This window comes from Mirounga leonina, unplaced genomic scaffold, assembly GCF_011800145.1.
Source record: "Mirounga leonina isolate KUSES-001 unplaced genomic scaffold, KU_Mleo_1.0 Mir_178, whole genome shotgun sequence".
Classification (NCBI taxonomy): Eukaryota; Metazoa; Chordata; class Mammalia; order Carnivora; family Phocidae; genus Mirounga; species Mirounga leonina.
The window spans coordinates 25,251,671-25,265,366 of NW_023270464.1; the positions used below are offsets into that span (position 1 = coordinate 25,251,671).

The 13,696-nt window shown below is 47.4% G+C and overlaps 1 protein-coding gene across 1 annotated transcript; it reads left to right on the plus strand.

The window, feature by feature from the left end:
- The first annotated feature begins 302 nt into the window (after positions 1-302).
- On the plus strand, positions 303-554 carry LOC118023204 (40S ribosomal protein S27-like). The gene has a single exon (XM_035024359.1). It carries the CDS (start codon positions 303-305, stop codon positions 552-554), a length of 252 nt encoding a protein of 83 aa, XP_034880250.1.
- Positions 555-13,696: the final 13,142 nt, after the last annotated feature.

Genomic DNA, 13,696 nt, shown 5'->3' on the forward strand with positions numbered 1-13,696 from the left:
CTTTGTTTCTGCCTGTTTTGTTTCATAGCTTTTTTATCCTTTTATGGATGTTATTCATTCACTTATCCCTCTGAAGACCCTAAAATTGTCATCTTATAGTCATTTTCAGGCAGCTGTATTCTTGTCATGTCAGCTGGAGTGAATTCACCTACTCACTGTTGATTTAAAACTTAATGCAAGAGTCGTAATCAGATCTAGGATCACTATATACAATTGAGATTGAAGTGGGACTCCCTGACCCATTAAGGAAGCCTGGAAGAAAAATATGGCCTTTCTGGTGGTAACGACCTCCCCACAAGAACATGCCCCTTGTGAAGGACCTCCTCCACCCATGCCTGGAAGAAAAGAGGAAGCCCAAGAAGAAGGGCCTGGTACAGAGCCCCAATTCCTACCTCATGGGTGTGAAGTGCCCAGGATGCTATAAAATCATCACCATCTTTAGCCATGCACAAACAGCGGTTGTGTGGGTTGGCTGCCCCACTGTCCTTTGCCAGCCTACAGGAGGGAAAGCAAGGCTTACAGAAGGTTGCTTCTTCATAAGGAAGCAGCACTAAAAGCACCCCGAATCAAGGCGAGTGGGAAATCATTCCAATAATCACATTTTGGCTAAAAAATATGCTAAGACTATCACCTGGACCTCTGGCTCTTAAGAAGCCACCTACCTAGGGATGTGGGAGAAGCTCCACCTGGTATCCTGGGCTGGAGAGAAGCCACCAGTGTTTGAATCTGGGCTGTTTTGTAACGATCCTGGCTTTGGTCTCCTGTCTCTCATGGGGTACTTTTGAACCCATCAACTTTGCTTACCACTTGTCAGCTAGTATTTCTGAATAATTTAGAGTCCTTGGAATTATTTGTTTTCTTTTTGAGCTTGGCTACGCATTTGTCGTGTTTCGTTTTTACATTTTATCTATCATTGTCACCTGTCGAGGTAAAGAGGATCTCAAAGTATGACCTTAACCCTATTTTGACTGGAGTCCTGCTTCTAAATGTATAATTTATATTGGAAGTTCAGTATCAATTCATGTCTTCGGTGTCTCTACATCTCAGTAAGGTGTTCTGAGTTCCCAGAGCAATTTTAAAGTTCACCTACAACAAGCAAGTGTCAGATATGGTTCTTTAATTTTGAATTTCTATGGTATCACCTATATTGAAAATTAGCATAATCATATTACACATTAGCATCCCAACCGCAGCTTTTATCTACACCTAAATGCCTTATGGATCTTTGAATTGTAGATGTATCTCAAGGGATGTGGCTATTATGTTAACCAACTACCAGTGTGATTTCCAGCTCACAGTTCTTGTTTATACAGATTTGGTTGGTTTTCTCAGGCAGGGGTATTTATTAATGACTCTGTTCCCGGTCCAGTGCAGTCCTGGGGCCTGCGGGCAATCAAGGGCGCCAGACATAGGTCAACAGAGGACCTCGCTGCATCCACGGAGGCCCCGGACCTCAGTGCACACTTACATCATTCCACATCTGTGTAACAGCCAGAACAAAGGGAAAATACGGTGGAGGTGGTGGTGATGTCTCTGCCGATGGCTAGGGAAAAGATTTGAGGTGATGGTTACCCCCATATCCTCTCCTTACCATCCCACAGTCACCAAGGTATGATTGCAACCTCTCCCCTTTGCTTCTGTGGCCCCAGGGTATGCGTGCATGTGTGTGTGTGTGTGTGTGTGTGTGTGTGTGTGTGTGTCCCTCCTTATACTTTGTGGCTGCAAGGTATAAACCTTTCAGACAACTGTCCTGCTCTTAAGGAAGGACTCCTGTCCAGGGTTTAATATGCGGTGCGAGGGGGCACCTGGGTGGCTCCGTTGGTTAAGCCACTGCCTTCGGCTCAGGTCATGATCCTGGAGTCCCAGGATCGAGTCCCGCATCGGGCTCCCTGCTCAGCAGGGAGTCTGCTCCTCCCTCTGGCCCTCCTCCCTCTCGTGCTCTCTGTCTCTCATTCTCTCTCTCTCAAATAAATAAATAAAATCTTTAAAAAAAAAAAGACTTGGGCGCCTGGGTGGCTCCGTTGGTTAAGCCACTGCCTTCGGCTCAGGTCATGATCCTGGAGTCCCGGGATCGAGTCCCGCATCGGGGTCGCTGCTCAGCAGGGAGTCTGCTTCTCCCTCTGACCCTCCTCCCTCTCATGCTCTCTGTCTCTCTCTCATTGTCTCTCTCGCAAATAAATAAATAAAATCTTAAAAAAAAAAAATATGTGGTGCGAGGAGCATAAAATGGAAGGACGCCGAGAGGCAAAAGGCTCATGGCTCCTAAATTGGGCCTCCAGTGGCCAGGAAAGCTGAGTAGCAGAAGACTACATTCTGATTCGGTGAGCGCCTCTAGGATCACGCAGGTAGGAGGACTGGTTCTAGTCAGCCAGCCCATGCATATTGCCACACAGAGAGTGCCACGGGGTGGAAAATGCCTGCAAAAATGTGGCTGGGAGAAGTAGCACTTTCTCACTCCTCTTTTGCTCATTTTGGTGGTTTGAGGTGAGAAAAGTCATCCATACCCCCCCTGCACGCTTGTGCTGTTACACAAGAGAGAGGAGGGAGTTTTCATGTTCCTAAATTTTGTTTCCCATCTTGCCAACCTTGTTATATAGGTGTTCTGATAAGGGGCTCTCAACTCAATACATACCCTTATTACAAGAATGCACTCTCCTATTTTTATTCTGTTCTGTTTTATTCTATCAGAGTCCATTTTATCTAAAAATAAAAAGTCTGCCAGTTTTCATGAATGGGTGAATGGGTAAACAAAATATGATCTATCTATCTATCTATCTATCTATCTATCTATCTATCTATCTATCGTGGATATTTACGGAATGGAATATTATTTCACCTTACAAAGGATGGAAATCCTGTCACATGCTATCATACGGATGAACCTTGAGGACATTACATTAAGTGAAGTAGCCAAACACTGGCTAGACTAAAAGACAAGTACTGTATGATTCCACTTGTTATATGAGGTACCTAAGGGTAGTTAAATTCACAGAGACAGAAAGCAGAAGGGTGGTGGCCAGGGGCTGGGGGAGAGGGAAAAGGGGAGCTGTAGATGGATACGGAATTTCAGTTTTGCAAGATAAATGAGTTCTAGAGATGGATGGTGGTGCTTCGTGCACAAAATGGTGATTTTACTTAACATGACTGAGCTGTATATTTAAATAGTGAAGATGGTAAATTTTATGTTAGGTGGTGTTTGTCGTTGTTGTTTTAACCACACATAAAACACAATGAGGTCATTGGGACAAAGCAAGGGGGCTTTGGGGAACCCTGCCTAAGGTGGGGTCAGTCAGGGAGGTCTCCCCAGAAGAAGTGGCATGTAAGCCAAGACCTGAGGGATGAATGAAGGTCACCATGGAAGGGTGTGGAGGCTCCGGGGTTGAAGAAAGCTCTCGACTGTGAACAGGTTAAGCAGGACTTATCAAATCATGTGTGGGTTCCTATCATCAACCGGCTTCCTGCTCTCAGTCTCTTTCCACCTACACACTGATGCCAGATTAATTTTCTAGAACACCGCCTGGATCATGCCAGTCTCCCACCTTCCTGGCCAATCCTTCCAGAACATTTTTCTTTTCGCCTGCTGAATAACCCCTCTGCCTGGCACTCAAGACCCTCTTCTCCCAGACCCCTCACCGCCCCCCCCCATATGCGAACCCTTGCACCAGACATCCCTCTGCCACGGGCCCTGAACACACCTCTGCTCTTCTGTCAGGTATGCTCTCCTTTCCAGCCCCCATGTCCCCGTCCCTTTTGTGCCTTTGGACACCCTCTCCACTCCCTTTCCGGATTCTGTAGCATGGAGTTTAGTGTTTGCTTTCCTATCTTTTAACTTGCCCCCCTCCTTCCCCGCCTCCACACACACACATTCCCCGGGGAACAGAGCCTTACTCGTGGTCGAGACCCTAGTGCTCAGCGCCACGTCCGGGAAAGCCTAACAACACTTCTCAGTACCTAACAGTCACGGTGATCCCGAGTCCTGAAGGTCACCAGCAATCACCAGCCCAGGGTGCCGGCCGACCCGAGGCTGCGTGCACCAGGAAACAGCCTGTTTACCCTCAGCCCGAGCCGGGAGCCCGGCTCCGGCACCCTTCCATCTCCTCCTGACATTCTTGAGCTGAGCATCTCCTGACCAGGCCCTTCCAGATGCTTCACAGGATTATCTGCCTGACAGCACAGCCCTCCCAGGCCAGTGACTGTGTCCAGAGAGAAGCCAGGGCAGTGACAAGCACAAAGGCACATTCTCCCAGAGGCCAGAGGACACGCTCTGGGGCTGGGGCAGGGGGTGATGGCCGGGGAGGGGGGGGGGGGGGGGGACTCAGGTGGCCGCCCCGCCTCGGGCCTGCTCTCCTAGAAGCCGAGCCAGAAGCCCGGGCTTGCACGGGGATCTCTGCAACCGGCAAAGGCCGAGGGGCTGTGGGTCGGAGAGGAGCGGTGGGGGCGGAGTGAGGAGGCGCGGGGGTTGGGAAATCCACCTGGATGCCATCAGTCTTGCCAGAGTAAACAGAGCTGACAGGAGTGCTTGCCGACAGCCTGGTACAGGTTAGGGGGGGTCAGCGGAGCGGCCTGGTGACCCGCCTGCCTGAAGGTAGAGACGCTCTGGAATCTGTCACAAAGGACAGAGCTGAAAGCTCATTCCTCGTGGAATGAACCCGTTTCCTGGCATTCCACACAACGGGGAGTGCGGACGCTTTTAAAAATGTCTTAAATGTAAATCTGAGCTGGGTTCAAATACACACATTTAAAGCAAAACAAACAAAAAAGATCCACCCTCACCAACCTCAAAGTAGGATCCGTAGTCTACATGTCACTAGGCATTAAAAAAAATACCTTTTTCAAAGCTCTTTCTCCATTTTCTTGAAGCTTGAGGCTTTAGAAAGTATAGCTGGACTTAGCAGGAGAACCTACCACTTAATTATCTAGAACTCTCCAAAACAACAGCAGAGCCTGCCTTGAGCGAAGGTCTTTTATTAATATCCTATAATATGGGGCATGGCAATCTCTGTCTGTCTCTTCCTAAGAGCAAAACCCTGCAAACACTCACTTCTGCTTAGTGTGATATGAAAGCAAGAGTGGTGGCATATTTAGCATACTTCGCAGGACTCTCCATAAGCTAGACCAAGTGGGACAGAAATTGTGAAAAAAAAGAGTCTGAGTAACTCACAAGGCATTTTGAATCATCGGAAGCACCAGCAGAATGATTGTTAGTCTCTCCCTTCAGCAGGCACCGAGGGTCTGTTAAGTGCCTGGAACGTGCCGGAGTACCAGGTGGGGGGGGGCCACCCACACACTGAAAGCCACGGCCTCGGTGACTTTAGCTCAAAAAGACACTCAAGTGGTTTCTTCGGGAGAAAACCAGTCACCACCTAAACCTGCCTGAGCCCTGCAAGATGTCTGGTTGATCTGTTTTGTGACCTTGGGCAAGTCACTTCACCAGCCTGGGTCTTGTTTCTTCACCTATAAAACAAAGATAGTAAAACCAGGGTAACTTCGGGGTGTTCCTGGCACTAATGAAGGCTTGTAAAGCGCTTTGAGATCCTTAGGATGAAAGTCTCTCCAGAACAGTAAAGCCTGGTTATTACGCTTCGAACATGACATTCCCATGAAAACCCTGGCCAGGCTCTTACCCCACCTCTCCATGAAGATTTAATAGCAGAGAGTTGTAATAAGTTCGTAAAGGACAGAGACCTCCATTACTGATACAAAATACGCTGTGGCGGACTAGTATATTAAGGGCTATTATCATGAATAATTAAGGCCAGGTTCTACTTACAGATTAATGAACCAAGTATATGTTGTGATGTAGTGGATTTTCATTGTGGCTTCCTCAGCCAGCTCACGTCATGGACCTTATTTATCTTCCGCGGGTCCTCCAGCTTGCGTGGATTAGCAGGTTTACCCCACAAAGTAGATTGGCAAAGTATACTTCTGAAGGATGCTTTCATGCCTACTTTAAGAAATAAACCCAATTAGAGGTCTCTCAGTACAGATGAAGAAGGTTCATTAATGATAATGAAGGGCTGACCTACCCTAGGCCCCTACGTTTGTAATTAAGCTTGCATATATTGAAGAATATCAAAGTCATGTACATTGCTTCGGGCTAACACACATGCACGTGGAAAGGAGAAGTGCAGGATCATGCACAGACATTTCGGCTGATCTCGGACAAGGCGATGCTACTTCTGAGGATGCATTCACTTAAGAAGGTGGAGCCATAATCAGATCAAATAAAAGCCTTTAGATAACTCACAGGGCTTGAATATAAAAATCCGTAATTTCTGAATTCAACAGCGTTGAAAAAAATCTTTTTTTCCAGGGGAAGCGACAGAGTGTGGATTTTAAGAGACTTGGACAAGAGGAATGACAGACATTCATGTGAGTGTATTGATCAGTGGAATGACTTAGGCTCTGTCCCAAGACGAGTTTAAGCAAATATCCCGAGTACTAGTGTTTACATTATGTGCTCCTTTTTCTGGGATTTCCATCTTTTTCCTGTGATTTTTTAAAAATTATGCTGCCATTGGAATTAGCCAACGTAAGGTAATTAGCAACGCCAGTGGGGCTAATTATGTGTGTGTGTGTGTGTATACATATATATATATATGTATACAGTGAGAGAGGAAAAGAGATTACTTTCTGCTGGAGATAAGGGTCCCTTTTAGATTTCTGGAATGCTATTTGAAAAGGAGGGGTGCTGGGTAACAGAAGAGAGATGCTGTGGCCGTGAGCTCCGTCTTTGCAGCTGGAAAACTCATCTGCAACTCACCTCGATGGGCCACATACTGAAAAAAATTATCGAGGCCATTCAGAACCATTAGGTTCATAGGTAAGCAGGATAAAGTGACGTTCAAGGGAATCTAGAATTCTTTTCCTGACTCAAAGCCAAGTTTTCCAAACACGCTGGGCCGTGGGGCACCTCGATGCCTTTGCTTAGCAGGTTACCTCCACCCACTCTCCCCCTCCTCTGCCTGGGAAACGCCTACTCATCTTTCAAGATGCCGGTCTAAATATCTCTTGCTCTGTGAGCCTTCCTTGGTGTCTGCAGGTCGAAGTACATGCTGCCCTCTTTTTTTTTTTTTTTTAAGATTTTATTTATTTATTTATTAGAGAGCGAGCGAGAGAGAAACAGCATGAGACAGGAGGGTCAGAGGCAGAAGCAGGCTCCCTGCCGAGCAGGGAGCCCGATGTGGGACTCGATCCCAGGACCCCGGGATCACGACCTGAGCCGAAGGCAGTCGCTTAACCAACTGAGCCACCCAGGCGCCCCATGCTGCCCTCTTGATGGTCTCACACACTCAGCTTACACCCTCTTCGATTGTGCAACATACCCCGTTGTGAGTGCTGCAGCATCCACTTCCCCCTCGAGGCATGAGCCTTCGAGCGTGGCGGCCGCACCTTGTTCACCTTTGTTGTGGATCTAGCAACAGCAGTGGTCGGACAAAGTGCCTGGTGCCTAATATATGTCCGTTAATTCTAAGGGCGAACGTTTACCAACAAGTGCGGCACAGTCACTGACCCATCAGCGGTACATTCTGGCTGTAAGCAATCGTTAGGGCTGTTCTGGAACAGAGCCCTCTGCAGACTGCATTAACAGACACTGAGTGTTTATTAAAATAAATTCAACTGCAGCCAGAGTTACCAAGTAGGGTTTTTATGGCCCCAGGGCTAGGTATCCCCATTTTCCCACCTGTAAAATGGGAGAGTAATACCTTCATGATGTTATAGATCTAACATGAGGAGTCAAATGAGAAAGTGCTTCATGCCTAATATAGGCTGATTGATTCTGAATGTGCCTGTGGTTAAAGTCGCCAACTATTAAAAGCTCTGGAAAAGTGGCCCTAAAGTCATCATTTCAAAAGGGATCATTATCTTCCAAGGCATTAGGGATCCTCTGGGGAGTTTGGCCTGGACCCCTTTCAGAGAAGGTCAGATTCAAGGGTCTGGGTGAGGTGGTGCTTCTACGACCAGGTGGTGCAGCCTTAGGTCGAGAGAACTGGTCGATCCGGAGATAAGCAGTGCCTGATGGAAAGCAGCCTGGATCAGGGCTCTGTCAAGGGCAGTGGCTCCTCCAATTTTACTGCACATTAGAGTCACCTGGAGAGAATTTAAGACTGCTGTCCAGGCTGTACTCCAGGTAGATTAAATCAGATTCTCTAGGGGTGAGACCCAGACACGGGTATTTTCTAAAGCTCCCTCGGAATATTCCAGCGGGCAGCCAGGGTTGAGAGTCCAGAGCACAGGGGTCACGGACCTGGATGCCCACAGGGGAGGCCCCCGCAGGTCACATGACCAGCCTGTTGTAAGACATTTGGGAGGAGTGAGGACTGCGGTTGCCTGGAAAGCACGTGTCCTATTAGCAGATTTTCAACTTTTAAAAAAGAACATGCCACTCGAGCCAAATGAAACACAGCTGTGAGCTGGATTTGGCCCATGGGGTATGGGTTTGCGAATGCTCCCGGAGAGGCCACGGAAGGTTCTGAGCATCGGTGAAAGCTGGGCCTCAGGAAGTGCCGCAAAAGCCATCAGCTGGGTGCTTCCCAAGGCCTCCGGCTCCATCTCCTTCTCCGCCCCACCCAGGGCTATCTCCCCAGATGCAACTGTTAATTGGCTTTTATTTATTTTACATGCTTTGACATTTCAGGTGCCTCGAAAAATGTATTTTAACATGCCGTCCCAGCACAGTCCCGTGGAGGTTGAATTTCATCTTGGCAGAAAGTTCTTCGCACGGATCCTGCTGACACGGCTCCGGTGGGAGTCGCCAGGCAGGTTCCTCTGTGCGGAGGGAAGGAAGCAGACCGGGTGGCCGGGCGCCCCTTCCGCAGACCTGTGCGGTGTTCTGCAGGACCGCTCCCCTTTGCAGACCGTCCTGGCGGCCGGGGTGCTGCCCCCCTGGAAGAGGGATGGCTCGTGCTTTGCTGCAGAAGCGGGTTGGCAGTTTTATTTTGAAGTCCTAGGCCCAAGCTCCACTGTGTTCCTTTCCGTTCTCGGGGTTCAGAAGTCATTGACTAAACTGGGTGTGGCCCGGACAAGGCTGAACGCGTCCCGTCGCATCTCCCTCCCGCCTCCTCCCCACCCGTGGTTGGGAAGTCGTTCCTGTCCTTCACCGAGGCCCCAGCAAAGCCCTGATCGCCACCGGCCTCGGTGGGACGGCCGGGACACAGACTGCAGGAACCGCGTCCGCTTCCCTCTGGCACGTCTGCATTTCCTTCCAGAAACGTCTGCACTTGGGCCTGAGTCGCTATTGCTCTATCAGCTTTGCCACTGAATGTCTTCCATAAATGAAATCCCTCAGATCAATGACAGTAAAGAGACAGAGCGCCTTACCGTAATGATCATTGCATAAGAATAAATAAACCAGCTTCTGCGGAATGAATGAATGGATAATGCCTCACCCTGGACCCTAGTAATCACTGACTGATAGCGGACACGTTTCATGGGGGGAAAGATGAAGACAGCGTGGGATTCTGTTTTGGGGGTCACTGAACATTTTTTGAGCATCTGCTCGGTGTCAGTCCCCCCCGGTTAGAACGCGGAGAACAAAGATGAACAAGTCAGTGCCTGCCCTCAGGGAGCTCCCTACAGAGTGGGGTGATCTGGGGGGCTCCAGTGTGCCCAGTGCTCTAACAAAGGGGTGTACAAAAGAGTGCTGTGGAGCTGGAGAAGGAAGTGACTAACTTTGCCTTGGGGCACAGGGAATGTCTTGCAGAAGCTGGGATATCAGGGCTGGGTCTCCAAGGCACTCCCTGTTCCCAGCAGAAGGCTGACTCCAAGTTGGGGACAATGTCTGCCCTGAGGGCAGAGTCGGGAGTTGGGCCTCATGCCTGGTTTCCCAGCTCCTGTTTCCCAGACAGCCTTCACTGGGGAGGAGAGGGAGACATAGCGTTTAAAGGCAACCCCTCCTTCCTCCCATCACCCACCTCCCTCACCCATCCTCCTCCCCCACCACTTGGGGTACCAAGAACCCAGTGAGGGTTAATGACTCACAAATAAAATAGCAGACCCTAAGAAAAGCTACGAATGAAAGCTGTAGTATGCCAAGGTGTGTGTGTGGAGTGGGCCGGGGGGGGGGCAGTGTCCGTGGGAGAGGTCCAGTCCACCAGATCGCGGTCTTTTATCACTGACATTGTTTAGAATGTTTGCTGCATGGAGATGATAAAAAACAGACTCTGTGGGGCGCCTGGGTGGCTCAGATGGTTAAGCGTCTGCCTTCGGCTCAGGTCATGATCCCGGCGTCCTGGGATCGAGCCCCACATCGGGCTCCTGGCTCGGCGGGGAGTCCGCTTCTCCCTCTCCCTCTGCTTCTCCCACTGCTCATGCTCTCTCTCTCTCTCTCTATCTCTGTGTCTCAAATGAATAAATAAAATCTTAAAAAAAAACAAAAACAAAAAAACAGACTTTGTGTCAATTCAAAGGCAAACAAATAAGCAGATAGACCTAGTTTAGTTATTGTTTTAAAATTCTCTACAGACAACATGCTCCCTTTTTCCATGCATCCCAGGTGGACTCCTCTCCTGCTCCCTGCCCCATTTGTAACTAAATAACTTCCTGAAAATTCAAGAGCACTGTTCATGCCTCGGGGTTTCGAACAGGATCTGGATCTCCGTGTGCCGGGCATGCTGCTGCCAGCATAAGAAACTGGGACACGACTTGCAAACCCTAACCCCCCCTGAGGATATGGTGCTATGAGGATCCATCACGCCAACAACGCAGTGGTTGCCCACCCCTATCTTGCTCTCCGGATGTGAACTCAAGAGGCAATGGGGTTGGGAAACAGGGAAGCAGATCTAGGGGGTCCAAGGAACCCTGTGTCTTCAGGATCAGGAGTGGCAAGAAATCTCTAGGGCTACCCGGACCCTCTTGGGAAGAGTGATCATAGCCTGATAAGAAGGTAAAGAAACTTTCCCAAATGACAATAGCAAGATGTTTGTTCGGACCCAGAAGTATAAAGTTATTGTTAAAGAGACTCTAAAAAGTCTTATAGGACTTTATAGCCAGAGGGGCACCTGGGTCGCTCAGTGGGTTAAGTGTCTGCCTTTGGCTCAGATCATGATCTCAGGGTCCTGGGATGGAGCCCCACATCGGGCTCCCTGCTCAGTGGGGACTCTGCTTCTCCCTCTCCCTCTGCTCCTTGCTTGCATGCTCTCTCTCTCTCTCTCACTCAAATAAATACAATCTTAAAAAAAAGACTTCATAGCTAGAATGTTTAGATTTGAATATTGTGAGCTTGGGAAGTGGCTTAATCTCTCTGTGCCTCAGTTTCTCATTCTAAAGTGGGGATAATAATAGTACCTAGCATATTGGGTTGCCGTTAGGATTAAGTAAGTTAATACAGGGAACACACTTGGCGTGGAGCCTGCAGATAGCTATTCTTGCTAGTGAAGACGGCCCCCACTAAGGTGTTCAAGTCTGATGTCCTTACCTGCTCAGTGATGTGGGGTCTCTGAATTCTCTCCCAGATAAAATATTTAGGGAAATAAAAATTTCTCTAAGAACGTATGATGTTCTTCAAGAAGCACCTTCTCCTTGAAGTTACCGAGTTTCCTCAAGAGCAGAGTGCCTGTGGTTAGCAGAATCGTGTACTTTTATGGTATGAATGCAGCAGAGGGAATATTATTGCAAGAATACGGCAGAAAGAGTGGAGCCCCTAGGCATCTCTGCCTCATTCTGCAGTTTACGCTTTGCTCCTGGTTTCCATTTCCTGTACATAAGAGTGTCATCGCAGAAAATGGAGTGTCCCCTTGAATTTTACATTACATTCCTTTAGAAAGGTGCAAATTGTTTCCTTATTACAAAAGCACTGCATAGTACTTTCAGGAAAAAACAGCTTAAAAGAAAAAAACAACCCATCTTACTCTCATCACCCAGAGACATCCTGTAACCCCAGGTGTATGGCTTTCTGGATCTTTTATATCACAGACACAGCTTAAAAAAACACTTGGCTTACTAGATATATAATTTTGTAACCTGTGTTTCCCATTTGACTGTATATCATGAGCATCTTTCCATGGCAGTAAATATTAATTCTACAACATCATTTTTAATGGCTGAGGACCATTTCATCTGATAGTCGGACCATCTTTCAATACAATTCAATACAATGTTTCACACACATCTCCTTTCTGATGTCGGAAATCTTAAACAGGGTGTTGATCAACCACCTGAAGGAGAGCTGCTTGGATGCACTCTTAACTATTTCTTTCTGTCTTTTTTCTTTAGAGGGGCGTAGGGGCAGAGGGAGAGAGAGAATCTCAAGCAGGCTCCACGCTCAACGCGGAGCCAACGCAAGGCTCGATCTCACAATCCTGAGATCATGACCTGAGCCAAAATCAAGAGTCAGACGCTTAACTGAGACACCCAGGTGCCCCTTAACTATTTCTTTAGCATAAAATCATGTAAGTGATGTTGCAGGATCAAAAGATACATAAGGGGCACCTGGGTGGCTCAGATGGTTAAGCGTCTGCCTTCGGCTCAGGTCATGATCCCAGGGTCCTGGGATCGAGTCCCGCATCGGGCTCCCTGCTCAGCGGGGAGCCTGCTTCTCCCTCTGCCTCTCTCTCTCTCTGTCTCTTATGAATAAATAAAATCTTAAAAAAAAAAAGGTACATAAGGATACATACACTTTAAAGGTTTGAGATGCACATTGCCAGATTGCCCCTCTCCGCTCCAGGAAGTCTGGACTCTCACCTACCAAAGATTGTTTTTTAAAATTCTTTGCCAATTTTTTAGGCAAAAGAAGTACCTTAGTGATCTTAGTGTAACTTCTATTTTTGATAGGTAATTAGATTGACTATTTTAAGTATATTTTCCAGGCATGTGTATTTCAGCTTTTAAGAACTACAAGTTCTTTAGTCCACTTTTCTGTAGGTGTTTGTCTTTTTCTTTTGTAATAATTTGTGAAGTCTGAAAGAGTAAGGTTGTTAAAATTCACCATTTTAAAATGTAGAATTCAGTGTTTTTCAGCAAATTCATAAGGTCATGCAACTCTCATCACCGTCTAATTCCTAAACATTTTCATCACCCCCCATAGAAACCCCATACCATTACCATCCCTCTGCATTCCTCCTTATCCCAACCTTTGAAAATCACTCATCTGCTGTCTCTACGGATTTGCCTATTCTGGATCTTTCATATAAACGAAACCATACACTATGTGGCCTTTCACTTAGCATCATGTTCCCAACGTCATCCATGTTGCAGGATGGATCAATATGTTGTTCCTTTTTTATAGTTTCCATTGTATGGACATACATTTTCTTTATCCATTCATCAATCATGGTAATTTTATAATACACTTTCTAGTACGTCAGTGGGTCTTAAAGTGGAGTCCTAAGACCTTCAACATCACCTGGGAACTTGTTCAAAATGCCAATTTTCAGGTCTCACCCAGACCCACTGAATTATAACCTCTTGGGGGGGGGGGCGTGGAGCTTAGCAAACTGTGTTTTAACAGGTTTTCCAGGTCATTCTGATGCATACTTGTTTGAGAACTGCTAGTAACACTGTAACACTTTCTTGACTTTTCTAGGTGTATGAATTCCTCCAGCGAAGTCTAGTGTTTTGAAACATACATATCCAGGTTCTAATTTCATAAACTGTTAGTCTTCCAAAATCTTCTTTCATCCACACTTCCTCCATTGTTAGTGTTGATAGCTGATATTTAAATATTCCTCTCCTCTGTTTCTCTTGTTTATAGATTCAG

What these genes read in the sequence shown, in the direction of transcription:
- LOC118023204 (XM_035024359.1), top strand. Translation starts at nt 303, where the DNA reads ATGCCCCTTGTGAAGGACCTCCTCCACCCATGCCTGGAAGAAAAGAGG.